The sequence below is a fragment of the Lemur catta genome, chromosome 6 (genome assembly GCF_020740605.2).
Source record: "Lemur catta isolate mLemCat1 chromosome 6, mLemCat1.pri, whole genome shotgun sequence".
Classification (NCBI taxonomy): Eukaryota; Metazoa; Chordata; class Mammalia; order Primates; family Lemuridae; genus Lemur; species Lemur catta.
The window spans coordinates 29,301,874-29,324,864 of NC_059133.1; the positions used below are offsets into that span (position 1 = coordinate 29,301,874).

General features: G+C 31.8%; 1 protein-coding gene across 1 annotated transcript in view; it reads left to right on the forward strand.

Annotated features, from left to right (window-relative positions):
* CEP290 (centrosomal protein 290) overlaps positions 1-22,991 on the forward strand; it is an 86,892-nt gene that overhangs the window by 17,336 nt on the left and 46,565 nt on the right. The window contains exons 11-25 of the mRNA XM_045553285.1: positions 93-215; positions 1,146-1,269; positions 4,921-5,093; positions 5,822-5,984; positions 7,152-7,252; positions 7,325-7,412; positions 8,417-8,526; positions 10,085-10,169; positions 10,745-10,887; positions 13,757-13,921; positions 14,314-14,463; positions 16,165-16,280; positions 18,493-18,595; positions 18,680-18,910; positions 22,311-22,484. Coding sequence (XP_045409241.1) covers positions 93-215; positions 1,146-1,269; positions 4,921-5,093; positions 5,822-5,984; positions 7,152-7,252; positions 7,325-7,412; positions 8,417-8,526; positions 10,085-10,169; positions 10,745-10,887; positions 13,757-13,921; positions 14,314-14,463; positions 16,165-16,280; positions 18,493-18,595; positions 18,680-18,910; positions 22,311-22,484 — 2,049 coding nt within the window. The remainder of the gene's footprint in view (positions 1-92; positions 216-1,145; positions 1,270-4,920; positions 5,094-5,821; positions 5,985-7,151; positions 7,253-7,324; positions 7,413-8,416; positions 8,527-10,084; positions 10,170-10,744; positions 10,888-13,756; positions 13,922-14,313; positions 14,464-16,164; positions 16,281-18,492; positions 18,596-18,679; positions 18,911-22,310; positions 22,485-22,991) is intronic.

The window sequence follows — 22,991 nt, forward strand, 5'->3', positions numbered from 1 at the left end:
CTTAAATGTACTAGTGGTATGTATTATTTATCATAATGAGGAATGTTTTATTAATTTTTATTTTACATAACAGATCCTACTTTATTTTCCAGTTAATTTTGTCTTCTAAAGATGATGAAATTATTGAATATCAGCAAATGTTATGTAACCTGAGGGAGAAGCTTAAAAATGCCCAGCTTGATGCTGATAAAAGTAATGTTATGGCTCTACAACAGGTAAAATCTTCTCAAAATTTGGTTTGTCAACCAGTTTTATTAAAATTGGAACTCTGAACAATGTCTTATTTATTATTACATATATGTCATCTGTGCCTAATCTAGTGGCTTGCACTGCTAGGTCTATAATAAAGTCTTTTGAAATTTCTTACTATCTAGTCTCAAGGAAACATTTAGAATTAACTTCAGAATTAGGGTTAGAGTTAGTACTAAATTATTTTGTTTATTTTTCTGTGTTGACATGGATAATACATTGTTTCGGTTAGGAATTATTTAATAAGAAACTTAAAAACTTTTAGAAATTTTAAAATATCTTAATACTTTATTATTAAGGTTTATTATGTTGTATCTTACTCCTGACATATCCTATACAATGTGAAAAAAGCTATAAGTGTGATTATAATTTGACTGTGAAAATATTTTAGTGAAAATATACTCACATAGAAGTCACGTTTTCATCATTTGTGCTGTAGTCACAGTCCAGAAGTAAGGAAGATTGAGAAGTATTTGGAGAATAAGAAGGCAGGGGACAATATTTTTGAATGAAGTTCTAAAGGGGTAAAAGCTAAGTGGAACAAAAGAGAAAGCACAGGGCCAAGCACAAACATGCAAAATGGTAAAAGATAAAATTAAATGGTTAGTGAGGAAAAGTCACGTATAATGAGTTGAAAGAAGCTGCAAATATTAGAGAGTTCCAGAATTTCTATTGGCCAGAGTGTTAGCCATTAAATCCATCTTTCAGTATTGGAGTAACAGCAGTGTACCTAACACTGTGTTGTGCATTTGAGATGTAAAAAATAATAAAAGGCATAGTTTTACCTATAAGAAAATACATTCTATAGTCTTGTTGAAAAAAAAAAACAAGACCTACCTTTTTTCCTTTACCTTTAAAATATATGTTACTACGTAATGTTTTAAAATATTTTATAGGGTATAAAGGAACGAGACAGTCAAATTAAGATGCTCACTGAACAAGTAGAACAATATACAAAAGATATGGAAAAAAGTACTTTTATTATTGAAGATTTGAAAAATGAGCTCCACAGAAACAAAGGTAACTAAATATTTTAAAAGTATATAAAGGTGGTTTTATATGCCATTATGTTTTTATAGTATTTTATTTTTATTAAAATAAAATCAGGTCATGTCAATAGATACATTATTGAGTTCTCTTCATTTGAATTTCATCATATTTTCAAAAAATTATACAGGGTATTATTAATTACATATATTACTAGAGCTTAAATTTGTAAATAGTGGTTGTGTTTTCTATAATTTTTCTCCTCTGATGAAAATTACATTAACCTCTATTACCAGATTGGTTGTATGAAAGAATTGAAAAATGGTGATACAATTTTTTTGTTTAACCTTTTTATAATTAACAAAGAATAGAGGATAGTAAAATTTTGATCAGTATAGTGGCATTGCAGATAGTTTTCAGAAGTAATTTTACATGTCAGCATTTGGATTAATCTTGCCCAAATTAATGTCTCATAATATTCTCCTTACTATGAGTCATACTACCTTGTCTAACACATCAAATCCTCTGCATATAAGCCCTCACAACATCCATGGTGTTGTAATTCCATAGCACTACATGACATAGTTATACAGGGCACACTAGTGCCACTATTCATGATAAATTCATGGACATATTTATTATAATTGCTGAAGATAAAAAAGACATGAAGGAGAAATAGTGAGTCTGTATGTGCGTAAGTGTAGTGCTGATGGTGGTGTTTGGAGGTAGAGTTGTAATTTAGATAGTGAAGCAGAAGGCTCACTGAAGAGGTAATTGAAGTAAGGAAATGAGTCATGCAGATGGCTCTAAGCAATGGGAATAAGTGCAAAGGCACTGAAGCAGGCGTGTACTAGGCATGTTCGAGGAACAAAAGAGAAGACTTTGTGGCTGGAGTAGAGTGAGCAAGTGAAGTAAGTACTCACTGTACTGAGTGAGAAGGGACAAGATCAGAGAGGTAACCAGAGGCCATTATTATATGGGGCCTTACTGTTCATCATAAGGAGTTGGCTTTTAAGTGAGAAGGGGCACCAAAGACAGTTTCTGAAGATAGGAGTGATATAATTTTTGACTTAGGCTGTTGTCTGCAATAGACTGTAAGAGTAGTAATTATGGAAGCAAGGACACCTGTTATAAGACTATTGCAGTAGTCTGGAGAGAGGTAATGGTTGTTTGGAGCAAGGTGGTAGCAGTGCAGTTATTAGATGTAGTCTGTTCTGGATGTATTTTGAAGATGATAGAAATGGAATTTTCTGACAGATCAATTATGTAGGATGTGAGAGAAAGAGTTAGGACTTTTGGTTTGAACACTGAGAAGGGTTGTGGGAAGAGCAGGTTAAAGACAATAAGGTACTTAGTTTTGGACATTAAATTTTAGATGCTTATTAGACATTGAGGTGAAAGTGTTAATTAGGCACTTGTATATAAAAGTCTGAGGTTTAGAAGAGCAATCTAGGCTAAAGATATAAATTTGGGAACCATCTCCACTAAAATGCTATTTGAAGTTCTGAGGTTAGCTAAGATCATCAGGGGAGTGAATGTTGGTTAGGAATAAAAATCTAAAGACTGAGCCCTGGGATACTTCTACTTTAGAGGCTGGGGAGGTGAAAAGGAACAACCAAATGAGACTGAAACGACATGGCCAGGAAGATGGGAAGAAAACCAGGAATGTGGAGGGTCCTGAAAACCACATGAGGAATGTAATCAAGGAAGAATAAATAACTGTGGTCAGAGGTGTGTTCATTGCTGCTGATAGGTCAAGATGAACACTGATAATTGACTGTTGGGCTTAGCAATGGTCATTTTTGGTTCTAGAGAAAATGGATAAAGAGGAAATGGGGAGAAGAAATATAGGATTTCTTTTCCAGGACTGTTTCTATAAAGGGAAGGCGATAGAGGGGGAAGAGAGATTTAAAAAGTGTTTTTCTGTCCCTTTTTAAATTTAATTTTTTTTATTTTTTTTAAGAGACAGGGCCTCACTTTGTCACCCAGGGTGGAGTGCAGTGGCATGGTCATCGTTCACTGTAATCTCAAACTCCTGGGCTCAAGCGATCCTCCTGTTTCTGTCTCCCAAGTAGTTAGGACTAAAGCCACATGCCACCACACCTGGCTAATTTTTTTTATTTTTTTAAATTTTTTGTAGAGATGGGGTCTCGCTCTATTTCCCAGACTGGTCTCAAATTCCTGGCCTCAAGTGATCCTCCCATCTTAGCCTCCCAAGTGCTATGATTATCGGTGTGAGGCGCCATGCCTGGCTGTATTTTTTTCTTTAAGACGGAAGAAATAACTCATGATTCTAAGTTCATGGGAAAGCTCCATTAAAGAAGAAACATTTGATGAATTGGTGAAGCAGAGGAGGGAGGGAACTTCTGGAGCAATATCCTGGAGAAGGCAGTGGGATGGGTTCTGCTGTACCAGTGAAGAGGTTGGCCTTTACTAGGAACACAGAGAGTTCATCCATAATTACAGAAAGGAGATAGAGTGTGTAGATACAGATACATGTGGCTGGGTTGATGCCCTAGCGGGAGAGCTTGTAGAAGTTCTCTGCTGATTGCTGCTTTTTTCTCGGTGAACAAGGAAGCAGGTTCTCAGCTAAAAGTGAGAGTGGGGGAAGATATATCACAAGTTTGAGGAGAGAAAAGAGAAGAGAAAGTATAAAATGGCCATATGAAAGAACAAAGACTTGGGGAGTGTACTGTAACTGTTGAATGGCATCAAGGATCCACTTGTATATTGGGCCCACTCTCTGTGTGTATTATGTTTGTATTAGAATACTTTAAACTGCTTTAAAAGGATGACTGATAGTGTGGATTTTACATATTCCAGTCACCAGGAGAAAAGTGGTGGCTGATGTTTGCTATCAAATAGTGTGTAATGGCCTAGAATTAAGCAGTCCAGGTGTTGCCTTCCTCTGTCCCATCCAGAATGGAGCTTTACTACCATGTCTTTATCCCAAACAGCAAGATAGAGAAAGAGAGGGCAAGAGACAAAAGCACGTGCTGAAGAATAGGTGGGCAAATATAGTGTTTATTGTGGAGGGCCACGTGGAAGAAAGGGAGAATGTGTACTGGAGGACAACTCAGCCTTGTCATGTTCCACAGCTAGGCTGTTAGCTCCAGAGAGCAGGGCTCATTTTTAAAAACTTGTGTGATCTCCTGTACTAGTCCAATGTGTAGTGTAAGTCCAATGTAAGTGTATGCCAGATAGAGTGGTAAATGTTTATTACAGATGAGTGTGAGAAATATGTGTCAATACATTTTAGAATGATAGGAATATTTTGTCTAGTAACAATTTTGTAAGATAATACAAGTAGCGATTTAGGAACTTTTTAGTTTAGGATTAAGTTTAGCTATAAGCGACAGAAAATCAAGCATAGAACATTTAAACAAGATAGAAATTTATTTCTCTATGATATAAACAAAGTTGATTATTCTTTGTAAAGAAGTGTTTTGCAGCCTTTTATAATCCATACCCTTTTAGCTAAGAAGATTTTACTGAACTTACTTTTTTAGTTAATTTTATTAATAGAACCAGAATAAAACTTTCATCTTACAAATATGAAATTTTAACATTAAGGGAGCTTTTTTATGTGGCATTCTACTTCTCTTGCCTCCATATTGGAACCACTTATTTGAAGGAATGAATATGCAATTCAATTAATTCATGATTTTTGTTTTTACTCTGTAGGTGCTTCAACCCTTTCTCAACAGAGTCATTATATGAAAATTCAGTCAAAGGTACAAATTTTAGAAGAGAAAACTAAAGAGGCTGAGAGAACAGCTGAACTGGCTGAGGCTGATGCTAGGGAAAAGGATAAAGAATTAGTTGAGGCTCTGAAGCGATTAAAAGATTATGAATCGGTATGTATTTTTATCTTGTCAGTCAGGGAGCTTAGAGTTATTCTTGCCACTCACAGTTAAACTATTCTGTGCTGTTTATACCATCTGAAAAACGTTCTTTGAGTGTATTTGGGTAAAGGTTATCCTAATTAATTTATACTAAGCTATTTAAACTTTTGAGCATTTTTTGGCAGGAGAATTGTTTTCAAACTTTTTGATCAGGGCATTTTGCCCAGATAATCAGCTTTGGTGAGACAGTGAAATTAGATTCTTTGTTATATGTGTCTTTTTTGCCACCATGTAGATGTGACACCACTGGCTAGGTTGACAAAATGTGTGACAGGGACAGTTTTGTTGCTTACTGTGTTAACACAACCTGCTTTGTACTTTTTATATTTTTTAATTGATTACAACTAAGTAAGGCAACTGATGACTTACATATTCTACTGGTATTGCTGATTCTCTTTCACTATTCTTTCTCTGTTTTATTAAGTATTTTATGTGTAATACATATTCTGAGTCACTTTGCTATTGGGATGTTTTATTGGGAAGTTTCAACTGTCCCACATTCCATCATCATTATTATTACTATATTGGATTTATAAAATCACAATAAAAAAACCCAGTTTAGTGATTTAAATTGTAGGTATATGTGTATTTTCCCTTTGACTTAATAAAAAAAATCATGCATTTGATAAATTTATTCAAATAAATAATGTTATATTTAAATTAAATTGGATATTTTTCAGGGAGTATATGGTTTAGAAGATGCTGTTGTTGAAATAAAGAATTGTAAAAACCAAATTAAAATAAGAGATCGAGAGATTGAAGTATTGACAAAAGAAATCAATAAACTTGAGTTGAAGATAAATGATTTCCTTGATGAAAATGAGGCGCTTAGAGAGCATTTGGGTAAGCCAACTTTTAAGTTAATGTAATTCGCTCAACTCTGATGTTCAAGTCTTTTTTTGCTTTACTTTTTGTTTATTTAACATTATTATTTTTAAGTAGTTAAATGCTTTTTTTTCCAAATAAATACTTCTATGAAAACGCTTAAAACAACAGTGGAGTTGCGCTGATTGAAGTGGGATTGGGAATTTGATGGGGTTGGAATGGTGAGTGGGTAGGCCTAGAACATTGCTTTATTCTAGCATCTGCACAGTAATAACTACTTGTTTTAAAAATGAAAGTCCATTATGTTAATACTGCATATTAGAAGTTAACCTTTTTTTTTTCAGCAAAAGCAGGGTCTGGTCTGTATGACCCATGTTTGTTTGCAGAATGCTTTTGTTTCAGATGCATTCATTGAAGACATTTAAAAATACTTTTTGAAGTTTTTAAAGACTCTTAAGTACTTTTAAAATCTAGACTGTTTACGTTTTACTTAGGTTGAGTATTTTATGGTTTCCATTGATTCTGCGAACTATTGATAATTAGTAAATATAGCTTGAGAGTTTATATATTGAATTAAATAGTTTATTAGTGAATGTTACTAGTTTGAATGTTATGATGTTCATTCTGAGTTGCTGCTTCTTTAAAATGAAAATATCTAAATATTGATTTTATTAAAGTTGCTAAATTTCAGTTAATGCTTTCTTAGTTAAAATTACAATCTGTAAAAACTTTTCTCTAGAGGAAAGAAACAAAAATATTTTATACAGATTATATATTTGTGAAAATGTCTGTTTAACAAGGACCCAGAGTTATACTAGGACCTCAAGTTAGACTTCTGATCAACTCAACCTATCAGATCATACACAGCCAGGAATCTGGAAGTTCTTAAAGATGACTCTGACCAATCTAAGTAGCTTTCTCAAACCCTTATTTTCTGTGTTTAAAAGGCCCCAAATCTTGGTTTATAATTTACTTTAGGTTTTTGTCAGGATTTCCATTAGTAATTGTGATAAAGTTTTAACTTGGGTTATAGTTCAAATATCTGGAAAATTCTTGCACAAAGGGTACCCCATTCTTCAGTGATATTGGCTACATGAATTATAGCCAGTTGCTTGATGGTATATGAAGTTTTTTTAGTTTATTTGAATGTTATTAAGTTTTTAATTGTATTGCTTTTTACTTTAGGCCTTGAACCAAAGACAATGATTGATTTAACTGAATTTAGAAATAGTAAACGCTTAAAACAGCAGCAGTACAGAGCTGAAAACCAGATTCTTTTGAAAGAGGCAAGTATGGTAGTCAGTTGATTATTTTCTTGGTTGAACTAAAGAGAAATACTAATAATTCATACTTTGCAGATTGAAAGTCTGGAGGAGGAACGAATTGATTTGAAAAAAAAAATTCGTCAGATGGCTCAAGAAAGAGGAAAAAGAAGTGTAACTTCAGGTATACTCAGTTATTCCAAACCTTTAAAAGAATCATTGGGAAGTGAGTTGTCTAGATCTGAAATTTTCTGTATATTATTTTTGCTATTAATACATTACTGTGGCTCTGCATCAAGTTTAATGTGTGAAAATAAGTGGCGTAAAGAAGAGATAAGTGAGTATCATTGGGTTCAGCCCTGAATATGAAACAGGTAAAAAATAACAAGCAAATGAAAATAAACCGTAGAATTGTGGAGTTATGAAAAGTTTATATTATAGTGTCTTAAATTCTAGATAGCCCCAATATGTTGTGCATAGTAAATATATTATTTTGTGAATATGAATGATAAAACTTAGTAATTTTTATGTTAATATGTGTTATTCTTAATATTTTTCCTTTCATTAAGGGCTATGCATCGAAAATCTTTGTAAGTTATTCTTTACTAAGTGAAAGTAATATTTTATTGAATATAAATTAGCATCCTTTTTTGTTTTATTTTACTTGAAATAAAGAGAACAATTGGTTAAGTTTTATACTAGCCATTGTAGTGCATTTTTGTTAGAAGACCATAGGGAAGGAAGTTTTTTCCCCAAGTCCAATAGTACATCTAGGAATATGAGAAGAGAGGTTTTTTTAGCATTGTGGTTGATATAATACATCAAAAATTTTCTATAGAAGTGGAACTTCATAATTTATTAGTATAATAAGTTTACTCATTCATGATTGTTATATACTTTATGTATCTTTTACTACTTTAGTGCCTATTAATTAGCACTTTAATATAGAATGGGCAAAGAATGGTAGAGAAGAAAAAATTCCAATTAGTTTCTCACATTATTAATAACTTATTAAAAGTGAGCTAGATCAGAGATTCGTATTGGCTACATGTGAATCAAGGATTTTGGAAACAATTGTTCTATCTTTTGTTTGGGTTAAAACTTGATTGTAGTTTTTAAGAATTAAAATACTGGAATAGTAGGAGAGTTATTTTTATGTTTTTAATTGGTTAATTCTTTTATATTTAGGATTAACCATTGAGGACCTGAACCTAACTGAAAATGTTTCTCAGGATAGAGTAGGACAAACAAAATGGGATTTAATGAGCCTCAAAAATACGAGTGAAGCACAATCAAAGGTAAACAATAAAGTACCTTTATTGTTTGGTATGGCAAAGAGCATAAAGGAAAACATTATTATCAGTTCTTTCATTTCTTCCTCCTTTATCTCATTTTGAACATCTACTTCTTTTTATAGTTGCTAAATAATAAGTAGAGACAAATGTTTGCTATTTAAATAACTTATTGATCCAAAGATTGATTAATGAGACATTATTTATTCTGAATACAGATTAGGAGTTCAGATAAAATAGAACTGCTCCCTAGGAGACCACCATTCAGTATTCCACAATCAGATCAGAATGAGCCAGAAGAAAATATGACCGTAGGATCATTATCAAGAATGTTATCTGAAATCCGTCATAGTACAGAAAGTGGAGTGGATCCTTTGTTCTCTTTAACTAAACATTCTTCATCCGTGCAAGTAAAAGATAATTCAACTCCAGAAACTATTACAATAAGAGAGATTTTTAAAGCACCCTGTCTACAATCTTTAGGAAATCTAGAATCATTAGTCAGTACTTTTAGTAGGGAGAGCCATGAAGAAACAGATGACAACTTAGGCTCCCTTTCTGATGATTATATGAAGAAAGTGTCAAGAAGCCATCAAACACTAGAGAAGACTAATTTCACACAAAAAAGTGATTCATCTTTTCAAGCTTTATCAACAGCTTCAGACTTAATGCAGAAGGTATCACTTAGACAAAAATCTGCAATATTTTGTCAACAAATTCACGATTATAGAGATGACATGGATAAATCACAGTTAGCAGCCTCAGAAGATGAACAGGTTCATACTCAAATAAAGTATTCTGATATTAATTTGAAAGAAGATAAAAGAAAAAGTAAAGTACCCTTGCAGACAGAGATTTTGAAAAGTAAGCTTGAGGTTAATCTTCTGGACCCTGTACCGATTACTGCACAAGCAAAATTATCTCAGATAGATCCTCTTGACAATCTTATAGAACAGCTACGGAGAGAACTAGTATTTCTTAGATCTCAGGTGAGCTTTCCTCCAGACTATATTCCTGGGATTGCTTTTTTATGCCTTCTCTAACAAAGTTCTGTAACAATTATAATAAGAATTTTTTTATTTGCACATTAACACTAATTTATACACACTGTATTTTTAAAAATCTAAAAATACAGTACATTTGACTTGAACTCATTGATTTGTCTAATTTATTAAATATTTCTTTAGAATGAAATCATAGCACAGGATTTACTGATCAAAGAAGCAGAGAGTAGAAATGCAGAGATAGAGCTTGAACGTCATAGAAGCCAGGCAGAAAAGGTAGTGTAAAGGCAGACCATTAAAGAAATGATTATGGTACTAAAGATAAAAACCTTCATTATATTTCTTTGCTTTTTACCATGGGGTTGGAGGAGGGAGGAAGAGGGAGGAAGATCACCATCTGTTTTACCATTTAGATTTTATTTTTATGATTGCTGCTATATCTCTATACCTTTTTTGTTGTGCTATACTTCAATTGATCAAACTTTTTAACTTGGAAACTGTAGACTGTTGTGATATTTTGTAAAAAAGAAAGTCAACTTTATTTTCTTTGTTTTGTTCAGAATGAATTTCTTTCAAGAGAACTAATTGAAAAGGAAAGAGATTTAGAAAGAAGTAGGACAGTTATAGTCAAATTTCAGAATAAATGTAAGTTACTGTTACCTTTTATTTTTCTGTACTTATATTTTCTATGCTTAAAATCATGGTTGTGAAAGGACTTTAATACATTCTGTCTTCTAACCTTTTTTACTCTAAATTAGTTCCATAATGTATATAGTTCAGTCTCTCACTCATCCTGTTGGTTTATCTTGCTATTTTTATTGTCAAAGAATGTTATTCATCTGAATTTTTTGTGAAGATACATATAATTTTTCTTTTGTGTTCTCTAATCAAAGTGAAGTTAGAAAATCGAATTTAAAAGATTTTTAATATAATACATAGTTTAAGTCAGGGTAAAAATATACTTGTGATTTATTTCTTCCATTAATGAGATATGTTGTATATTTTCACATGGTATATTAATGAATAGGTTTAACAACATTTGACTATTTAACTCAACTGTTTGCACTGGATTTATAGTGGAATGTTTTTGTATATTTATTTACATTTGTATTTCTCAATGAATTTATTTTTTTCATATGTGAAATATTCATCATCTCTATAGAATAGTGTAGATTGTGAAAAAAGATCTGTTCATTTAATGAGAAACTATTTAATTACAGTAAAAGAATTATTTGAAGAAAACAAGCGGCTTGAAGAAGGTATGAAAGAAATATTGCAGGCCATTAAGGAAATTCAGAAAGATCCTGATGTTAAAGGAGGAGAAACATCTCTAATTATCCCTAGTCTTGAAAGACTAGTAAATGTAAGTTATTTTTTCATGTTAATGTTTTTTTCCCCCAGTACTTCAAAGATGTTCCACTATGTAGTGGTCTCCATAGTTTCCGATGAGATATTTTAAGTCATGTGAATCTTTGTTTCCCAGTATGTAATATGTAGCTTTTCTCAGGCTGCTCTCAATGTTTTCTCTTTATGTTTGTTTTTCACTAGTTTTGACTGTAATGTGCTGAGGGGTATTTGTGCATGTATGTGTTCATGAGAGTATGTGTATCTTGTTTGGGGTTTGCTGAGCATCTTGAATCTGTTCACTTATGCTATTGACCACAATTGAGATGTTTTCTATCATTATTTATTCAATAATTTTTTCTGCTTCATTGTGTCTGGAACTTCAGTGATACAAGTATTGCATCATTTTTTGATATTTTCATACAAGCCCTGAGGGTCTATATAGCTCTATTCTTTTTTTTTTAATCCCCTAATCTTTTGTCTTTTCTTCTACCACTTGGATAATTACTATTGCTCTGTCTTCAAGTTCACTAACACTTTCCCTTGTCCTCTCTATTCTTTTGGTTCAAGGGTTAGCCTGAGACTTGCCAGAGTTTTTTATATGGAATTTGGAGCTCCATTTTGCTGACTTTCTTCTTTCTGGGATTTCCCACTGACTTTCATGGGGCTTTGGTCTCTATCCTCTAATTTTATAGACCAGAAAGATGATAGGTCATTGCAGTTACAGCCTGATCTCTAACTAAAGCCTTAAAAATGGCAGATTTGATTTTTGCTGGTCCTGGCTTCCAGGTTTCAAGTCCCTTCCAAAATCTACTTACTTTTGTTTATTTTCCAGAACCCTTAGGTAGTTGCTTTTGTATTAAGTTTTATATATGAGAGAGTAGGTCCGTTAGGAACTTATGCTACAAACCCAGAAGTTTTATGGAATGACTTTATTTTAAATATTTAAAGATTTGTTACTATAGGAAAGATTTAGCCATCAAATAATATTCTGTTTATATTTACCATACAAGGACTTATGTATTCCACAGTATTGACTGTTACATAAACTTGAATAAAACACACATTTTAGATTCTTAATATTTATGTGTCATTTACATTATCTGAACACATTTAGCATACTAAACAATACAGTGTTTCCCAAATTTGTGCTTGATTTAAATAGAAAAAAAATCTTATTGTTCATCAAATTGCTTTTTTTATTGTGACTAATCAATAGTTGAATATTTTCTTTAATAACACTGTAATTATTAGCAGAGAGAGAGAATGATGATACTGGTATATTAAAAACTTCCTAAGGCAAGAAAACCATTTGACAAAATTTATGGGAACCATTTGATTTCCATTGTATTTTTCTCATTCTGACTTCTCTGGTTGGTGACTTTGTTTTGCCTCTTGTTTTGAATGTCTGAAATGATTCTTCATGTTTTTTTAATGTGAACATCTTTTGTCTATCATGCTACCCGCTACTAATACTGTGTCTCAGATCAAACTTCATTTCCAGAGGAAAGTCTACTTAGTAACCAAATAAAAAAAATGAGAACAGCCCAGGAAATGATAACTTCTATTTCTGTTGACATTCCATGAGCTTTCCCTGAACCACTGTTTCCATAGAGTTCATTTACTTCTGTTTTGGACTGTCATCTTTTTTTTTTTTCTGATTCATATGCCATTTCTGAAATTCACAAACCCGCTAGCAGTCCTTTTTCTAGGAAATCTTCAGAATCCATGACAATTTAGACCAAATGATTCTGCATTATGCACCTCAGTTCACTTTCTGTTACTACAGGATATTTTTTAGTACTCTGAACCACTATCTAATTCAACCTCGTTTTACCAAAGGGCCATTTAAGAAAATATGGTACTATTCTTCAACAAGACAACTAACTAGATCACCTTGTTGTCATTCAGAGTACCTCTTTCTATGTTCTTCTGTCTTCCTAGTATCCTCTTTGAATTAGTATAACTTATTACTCTGTGTGGCCTGGTCTGATCTCCCTCAGGTGAAGGCTTTTATAAATCTACTACCTAGAGTTAAACCGCAGATCACCCTCCTGAGTAGATTACATTTGGTTTTACTCACCTTATTTTTCTTCCACCTTCATTTCCAAACCTTTAGTTTGCATTTAACAGTTTTGTTCCTTACAATTCTTCTGAAGTCCAAATAATTTATATACATATATTATGTAGATGTATGCATGGTATATGTGTATTTATGTATGCCATTGTTGGAGAATTAAGGCCATTGAAGACACTCTAATATTTTAATATTTGACATGTTATTTTTGCTTATTCATTACTCTTGGATAATACTGTGTTACCATACCTTGCCTTTGTTGTCATGTATGCTTCAACTGTGGAGAAGAAGCACTGAAAAATTCACCTATTGAAAATTAGTAGCTATTTCATTCCTTTGTTCATGCTTTAAATTCAGATATTGAATAATTTAAAAGCATTTACATATAAATTACTTCATTTTGACTGTACAAAAACCCTGTGTAGTGGACAGAGCTGATATTATTTTCCCTTTTTGAGAGACAAAGAAACTAAGGTATAAAGGATTTAAGTCAATTGCCCAGCTAGTAAGAGACTGGTTAAGAGTTGAACCCTCGTCATTTTATTATTGTTTGGTTGTTTTTCTAGTGTACCAGCCTATTAAGATTAACTAGATATTTGTTAGTTGTTATAATGAAGTAATTACTATGCTTGGTAATATAAATTAAAGTTTTATAAATTTGTAAATAAGAATTTGAATTAGTATATTTTATTATGCATGGCAATGGGAATAGAAAAATGCTTAAATGTCAATTTTACTTAAAGGTAGATTTTTTTAACCATGATGTTCCTGTTTTTCCTTATGTTTCTAATATATAATATAATTATACTAGGCTATAGAGTCAAAGAATGCAGAAGGAATCTTTGATGCCAGTCTACATTTGAAAGCTCAAGTTGATCAACTTACTGGAAGGAATGAAGAATTAAGACAGGAGCTCAGGGAATCTCGGAAAGAGGCTATAAATTATTCACAGCAGTTGGCAAAAGCAAATTTAAAGGTGAGAATTTTATTAAATGAAAGAAAATGCTAAGCATAAAAACATAGATTTAATAGGAAACTTCTAATTTTTTTTTAAATACTGCTTTATGATAAAATACCTCTTGAATTTTTTCAACATTAGGAAAACTGTTTGGATTTTTTCTTATAAAATTAAGTGGAAAAATAAGTGCCTTATAACATAAAAAATAACACAAAAATTCTAAGTCTTATACCTAGGCATTTCTAAGTAGAAATTAAAGTATGGTTTAATTAATTCCTTACAGGGCATTCATATATTTATTTTTAAAAAGTAGTCAGTAGAAAAAGCATAGGTACAAGTTACTGCTTTTCAATTTGTCTTTCTTTGAGTGTAATAGATGTGATTCTCATCACTGGATTGTTTATTTCCAGATAGATCATCTTGAAAAAGAAACCAGTCTTTTACGACAATCAGAAGGATCAAATGTTGTGGTTAAAGGAGTTGATTTACCTGATGGGATAGCACCATCTAGCGCCAATATTATTAATTCTCAGAATGAATACTTAATACATCTCTTAGAGGTACTGAAATTTTCACATATGAATAACAAAAATCACTGATAGTATATTTCTTAATTTAGTCTTCATGTATTCCTTTGAGTTTTGAGAATAATAATAGTGAGATCTATTATTAATGGATTTTGATGTTAGATGGACTATTATAAATAAGAGCAATTTACTCCATTCCATTCATGTGCATGAGAAGTATGTTAATACATCTTGTTCACATGCATGTCATCCATATAAAATATATGATTGACATGTAGAACAAGCAGCAACTACTATAAAGTAGTGATGTGTAAATAAGATGAGCACTTTTATCTACTGCTTTTTGGAAAACAATATAAGAGAATAAAATCTGACAAAGTTTTTTAGAATTATGATTAGAATTTTTCCCTTTTTTGTGTTAACCACAAGAAAAAGCTGTCAAGCCAAATTGTCTTTTTTTCTTCCCTTTACCCTACAAGGTATTAGTTAATCCATCAGCAAATAAGAAAGGGTACTATACTATATTGCTTGCATTGTTTTCATTTCTTATTTTTGCTGTCTATATCATGGTCATTATAAATGGCTTAATGAGAGATGCTTTTTATTATTTGATTTGAAGTTTAAATATTCGTAACATCACATACACTACAAATACAATTACAAAAATGTAATTCAGAATCAATGAAAATATGTTTTTGATGATAAGTACCCCTCTTTCCTTCTGCTAGATGATCCATTGGTGAATATGCTTAAGATTCTCAAATACCTGTTTTTGTATTTGGAAATTACATTAATCTTTTTCTAAATATTGGAGTTTGTATGTTATCTAAGTCAGGTAGGGGCCACCTTAACTACGTATCAGAATATTACTTTATAATTCATGTTATATCATTATTTTTAAATGTATAATTTTAGCACTCTTTATTTCTTTTATTCTCTTGAAATATAGGGAAACTATCAGCAAGTAATGGCAGTAGGCATTGTCATATTGTTTGAGATAAGATTCATGTTTTTTCATCTTTATTAAAAAAAATGAGAACCATTGTAGTGGATTAGAGAGCAGCTAATGAGAGGTTGAAAACCTGTCCAAAGTGTTAAAATAGGTACTTAGGCTCTCAATCCTAAAGCAGCATAGAGTGATGGATGTGGCAAGACCTCTGGGGTCAGATAGACTCAACCTCAAATGTTGAATCTGCCTATATGGAAAGTACTTGGCACCAAGCCTGGCATATGTGCTTGGTAAGTGGTTGCCAACTGTAGTGCTAATGGGTTTTTGATGATAAGTAAGTTACTTAATCTTTTTAAGTTTTAATTTCATTTTTAAAATGAAGTAATTTGAAAGGGTAATTTAATTGGGGATATGAAAGTATATGTTCACAAAACGGTATAAAGCTGAGTGAGTGGAGGTGAGTTTGTGACTATTCTGATAAAAAATTCATGCTTATAGTAACTATTGTATCTGGCAATTTATGTGCTTACTCTAACTATCATATATGATAAAAATAATTTTACCTGTTGTAAATTACTTCTTTTTTGCAAATTACTCATTCCATGTACCTTAAACCAAAAATGTCCAAAATATCATAGAAATGATCTGTGCTACTTAAAGGTTTGATGACTTTTTTTTCCTCTTTTATGTATTTTTCTATAATCTTGTCAGAATATGAGTTTATGCTTTCTAATTCAAAATGTATTCTGAAGCTTTTTTCTTTCTTATTTTTAACCAATTTTTAGGAACTAGAAAATAAAGAAAAGAAGTTAAAGAATTTAGAAGATTCTCTTGAAACCTATAACCGAAAATTTGCAGTAATTCGTCATCAACAAAGCTTGTTATATAAAGAATATCTAAGGTATAGGTATTAGCAAAACTTTGTAAATATAATTGCAATATATTCTTGTTCATAGTAAAAGTAACTTAAAAAGAATTTACATATTTTGTTTTGCACTTCCCTCCTGCCTCTTCTCTTTTCCCCATCACCACCTCTCCTTTTGTTTTTTTTTTTACTGTGGTAGCTGCTTTCAAGAAAATATTTTTAGATAGTGTACCTTAATGATTGTAAGCCCATCCATGTCCTGGAATCATTCTGCCTGCGTTTGAATCCAGACTTTAACATTTACTATTTATAAGACCTTGAGCAAGTGGCTTTACCTGTCTGTACCTCAGTTTCCTTATCTGTAAATTTCTGTGCTGGAAATACCTTTTTCATAGAGTTGTTATGAAATGTAAGTGAATTATTACATGAAAATGCTCAGATGAGTGCATGGCACATATAAATACTTTGTAAATGTCAGCTGTTATTAGCATCATTCATCATGATCTTGTCATCATTAATCTTACATGCTCAGAGGGAACTAATATACTTCTCCTTATCTCTGCCATCTTATCAATAGAATGATTTCTTTAGTAGGAATTAGAATACCTAATCAAAGGTCATTTAAACACTAAGGATGATTTTCATCTTACCTAAGAAGAAACCCAAAGCTAGTTGTAGGGCAGGTTATATTTAGGGATTGTTGTTAACGCCTACAATGATTGTAAAACAGCTACATGAGTTCAAGGAAGACGGAACCATGCCCATTGAAGAAGAGGAGCATTTTTTTCCACATTTAACTTTTTATTTTAATTTAGTTTTATTTATTTATTTTGAGACAGTGTTTCACTCTGTCATTCCATGTAGAGTACAGTGGCATCCTCATAGCTCACTGCAACCTGAAACTCCTGGGCTCAAGCCATCTTCTTGCCTCAGCCTCTCAAGTAGCTGGGACCACAGGTGTGCACCAAGACACCCGGCTAATTTTTCTATTTTTTGTAGAGATGGGATTTTGCTCTTGCTCAGGCTGGTCTCGAGCTCCTGAGCTCAAGGAATCCTCCCAACTCAGCCTCCCAGAGTGCTAGGATTACAGGTGTGAGCCACTGCACCTGGCTACTATCTGTCTATCTATCCATCTATCCATCCGTCCATCCATCTATCTATTTTATCTATTTGTTTATTTATCTATCTATCTGTTTATTTATTTATTACAGAGTGTCGCTCTGTCACCTGGGCTAGAGTGCTGTGGCGTCAGCCTAGCTCACAGCCTAGCTCACCCTCCCAGAGTGCTAGGATTACAGGCATGAGCCACCACGTCCAGCCTTTATTTTTAAACATTTTTTCCAGAGGTGTTTGGCTGGCTTTGACTCAGATCTTATGAGCTAGAATTGGGTCATATGTCTAATTCTGAACCATTCAGTGACAAAGAGAATGATGCCATCATAATTGGTTTATGCCAGGCAGATTACAGGCAATTATGGAATATCACTTGTGTAGGCAATGGTGTCTTACACGCCTTTTTGAAAAATTAATTAACATTTTTTAGTTACTTTTTTAATTGACGGGATAAAATTGTATATATTTATGGTGTACAACATGGTGTTTTATATATGTATATATTGTGGAGTGGTTAAATCAAGCTATTTAACCTATGTATTACCTCACATGCTTATTTTTTTGTGCTGAGAACACTTAAAATCGACTTTTAGCCGTTTTCAGGTATACAACGTATTGTTATTAACTCCAGACATTATGATGTACAATAGATCTTGTGAACTTACTCCTCCTGGCTAACTGAAATTTTGTGTCCTTTATCTTCTTTTAAGTCTAATGATTTCAAATATTGTTTGTATCTTAAATATTTTGTAAATACCACTCAAATTTAACAGTAGGATCAGAATGTTGAGACTTTATCTAGAATTCATTTGGGGTATTGATTATTTCTTAGTCCTCTGTTTTCAAAAAAATATTTATAAGATTCTGCTTCAATTATTATTTTGTAATCATTTTAGAGTGATAAATCAGGGAAGAATGAAAATATTTGATAACTTTGTTATCTTGCACTTATTTTTTAAAAATTTCAGGCTAAACCTTATTTAAATGAAATTTTAACTTCTTGTGTTATCAGATACTGAGTAGCTATGACGTCTCTTATTTTAAGAAAACTTTAAATTTCTCTAATCTAAAGTTATCTCTTCCTAACATTGTGTTAGGTTTACTATATTGTCTTTCTTTTGTTTGTTTTTTTTAGTGAAAAGGAAGCCTGGAAAACGGAATCTGATACAATAAAAGAGGAAAAAAGAAAGCTTGAGGATCAAATCCAACAAGATGCTATAAAAGTAAAAGAATATAATGTAAGTAAAACACTTAAAATCGGTATACAATATTATACAAACTAAGCTAGATTCAATAAATAATATCCATATGTCTTTGTGCAGAATTTGCTCAATGCTCTTCAGATGGATTCAGATGAAATGAAAAAAATACTTTCAGAAAATAGTAGAAAAATGACTGTTTTGCAAGTGAATGAAAAATCACTCATAAGGCAATATACAACTTTGGTAGAAATGGAGCGACGACTTAGAAAAGAAAATGGGAAACAAAAGAATGAGTTGTTGTCAATAGAGGCTGAAGTTTGTGAAAAAATTGGATGTTTGCAAAGATTTAAGGTACTTCTGATTCTTGTATTATTTTGTTTTTGACTATGAAAATTTTCAGATATGCAGAAGATAGGATAGGATCATTAACACACACCACCTGGATTAATACCACCTACTAACATTTTGCCATAATTGCTTCATCTGTTTTTTGTAGGAATGTTTAAATTGCAGAAATTTCTACCCTAAATATTTTAGTGTACGTCTCTAACAAAATAAAGCCTTTTTTAATCTACATAACCACGATAACTTGATCATACCTAACAAAATTGACAGTAATTCTCTAATATTGCCTAATGTCCAGATTATATTCACATTTCCTCGGTTTCCAGTCAAGGACCATGCATTTATTGTGTTGGGATGTTACATGTCATAAATCTTTTTAATATAGAATCCCCTTGGTTTTTTTCTCTGAAAAATGTTTGAAAATTTATCTGATTTTTCATGTATGTCGTTTTGTTCCTCTATCACTTACATTTACTAAAAGTTAATTTTAAGCCTTTGTGAGAGTCAGATTAAACTTAGCCAGAATACTTCATAAATAATGCTTTGTACCTTATATTTCATCATTTCAAGAGTGTCTGGTTGTTTCATGTGTCGTGATTGATAACTATGTTAAAGAAGACAGCCACATACCTCCATTATTAAGTGATTTAGTTACTGTTTGGTGATATTTTGGTACCATAAAAATAATGAGTTCTTCGGTCCTCCTAATGATTTTAGCATCCACTGATAATTGTTGCCTAAATCAATTATTTCACTAGGAATTGCAAAAATCATAATTTTCTAGTTATGTTCTGCTTTTACATTTATTAACAGACATTCTATAAAATAAAGAGCTTTTCCTCATTAGCTCAGGCTATTTGGTGTTCTTAAAGTATAATTCCTACTACAAAGACAAGATAAATGCTTCATTCTTTCATTTTAATTACTAGTTTTCAGAATACACAATTGGTGTAATCTGCTTCTATCTGTTTTTTTTCTTCCGCCTCAGCTTTCTCTTCTAGTATCATAACAGACTCATAGATTTTTTAAATATTCAGTGTGTTTTAGTTAATTAGAGTCATAATGTTTTGTCTGAGCTTGGGCGAGTGGGAGTCCTTTAAAGTTAACTCTTAAGTCCTTTTGACAAAAATTCATTAGTTTTTGAACCAAGCTTCAAAGCTTGATTTGTTTTCTGATACAACAAAATGTCTTAGACTTAACTTATATATTTCCTATTTGTACTTGGAATAAGCCATTTCTCTAAAGAGCCCTAGTTTTTTTTAGGGGGGGGAAGCATTTCTTTACCAAAAACTGGCCACTGGGCATCATTGCTCTCGGAGTGCCATTTCTACTAGTCCCTTTCAGTGGACAAATTAGGAAAATATGTATATATCTAAACCATGAATTCATGTTGTTATTTCCAATTCAAATTTAATATTATAGGGTAAGTAAATAGTATGGAGTTTTTACTAACATTGTTTGATTTTGTGCTTGTATTTCTTTTTTCTTACATAGAACATCTTGATTATTAACTTTAAAAATTTTTTTTTATCCTACAATATGCATACATTAATTTGAAAATAATATTTGTATTGGTGTTAACAATAACAACAAAAGCAATGCTAACAGACACAGTTTAAAGTTTCCTTACAGGTCCTTTTTTTTCTTCAGAATATATCTTGCTGAGGATGTGTAGGCAAAGTAACATATCCTACAGTTCCTTGAAATAATCCTGCTCTTCATGTTGTTATGTTATATATTTGATGCATAGATAAACTCATTTATTTTCCATTTTTGTCAATTGTAGGCATTGTTTTCTTTTTTATTAAATTTTAATATATAAAACATTTACATATTCAAAAGATTTAATCAGAGAAATCTTCTGTCCTTGTACCTTTCACCTTATTTTGCCGCACCATGTGTAGGTAACTGATTATCCTGCTAATGTTTCTTTTTGCAAACATAAATAAAGACAAGAAAGGTTATATCATATAGACACTCTTCTGCACCTTGCTTTACAGCTTATTTTTGAGCATGCAAGTGTTCATTATACATGACTAAATTTAGACAGAATCATATGAACACAGAATTTAAAGTAAAATTAAAATGAACTTGAGAACTTTACCATCCACTTTAAAGATAGTAACAGGTGATATTATCATGCTAATAAACTTATTTTCAGGGTGATCTTAAAGCTGAATCCTGGATGCAACAAGGAACCTGTTATAAAATTAAAGCTATTTTTATTCTGAGATGTAATAAGGACATTTTGAGATGTAAGAAATGTTCTTGTTTATATTTTTGTGTTAGATTTTTTAGGATCTACTTAGAGTTTTACAAATATAGTTAGTATTTGAGATAGAAAGGAAAACAAAAACTGGAATTTTCTTCCTTTTCAACCTGCTCGTTCAGCTTGAATTTTTAATTTTTTTTTACAAAATTGGAGCCAAGAAAAAGATATCTTTAAAGGATGGGAAACAGAACCCCATCTACTCCTTTCTCCTCTCACAAAAGTAAAACTGAATCTCCAGGGTAAGGTAGAACAGGGTGTACTTATTTAGATGGAGAAGAAAAGCTGTCAAAATGAGATCTGGAGCCCTATTAAAAATATTTTTCCATCATTACTATACTTCAGAATGAATTATAACCTTTAGTTCTTCCTCACTTTATAAATTTGGTTATTCCTTTGTACCACTTCTTAATCAGCTTCCATCACACTTGTCACAGTACTTTTCTGTGTAATTTTTGCTTATAACAGAGCAGTTTACTGGAGGGAACTAAAAGTTCAGACATTTCTTCTTTGTGTTAATAATAAAGTATCTTTGAATAGTTGTATAGCTGATGAGTAGAACATGAAGCAAATAACTGAAAGTCCTTGACATTATTTATTACACAGAACTATGATAGGAAGTTTTTTCCCCCTTAAATAATGTTTCCTTTATGTGAACAAGGTTTTCTTTTGACACAAAGCTAGTCTGTTTTACTTATAATAAACAGAAATAGCTAAGTTATAAAGGTTACTTATCATAATGCTAATTTTGCCACTCAACTATCAAAAGTTGTTTTTGGATATTAAAAAATTTAGAAGAGCCATCCAGAGATATATTCTGAATGATATATTTTCTTGCTGCTGTTTATTATACTATCTCAAATTAATTGAATTTTATTATACTATGACAGGAGTTACAAAAGGATTTATTTTATTTTTATTTTTACTGTGATTAAAAATTTCAAAATAGCATTTATTATATGGAAGAAATTAATATTCTTGCAAATTTTTATTCACATGGGAAATCATGTATTTTCTAAATGATTTTAAGATCTGTTTTGCTTTTAGTTGTATTATCTTGTGTTATCCTTCTCGAAAGTGGTTACTGTTTCCAAAAAAAATGTATAAACATAACTCAGTGTATCTTTATTTACGTAGGAAATGGCCATTTTCAAGATTGCAGCTCTCCAAAAAGTTGTAGATAACAGTGTCTCTTTGTCTGAACTGGAACTGGCCAATAAACAATACAATGAACTGACTGCTAAATACAGGGATATCTTGCAGAAAGATAATATGCTTGTTCAAAGAACAAATAACTTAGAACACCTAGAGGTAAGTTTGTATGATCCTTGAACTTTGTGATATTAGCCATTTTTCTTTGATGAAATCTTTGTGTTTTGGGAGATTTTTCAGATTTTAATTTAAAGTTTGTCTCTAAGTAAATTTTACAGAGGTATAATTCATAGGTAACAATTTCATTCTAAATATTTTGTTCCTGAATATCAACACACACACACACACACACACACACACACACACACACACACACACACACCATATCTATTTATAGTTGCAGAATGACTTCCAGAGGACTTCATTCAGGTCATCCTCAGCTCACTTGCATGATTTAGCTGAATCAAGCCTTTTCATCCAGGCGCTTCATAGGTTGACTGCCACAGCAGAAAAAAAAAATCCATTAAAAATCTCAACCATCTTTTCACTATGAACATCTAGTATCTGTCACTTACAGCATGTTAGGGACACTCAGTAACTAATTGAAGGAAGTAAGCACCAGTTTGTGAAGGTTGTAAAACTCTTGAGTATTCTAGCTTGCCAAAA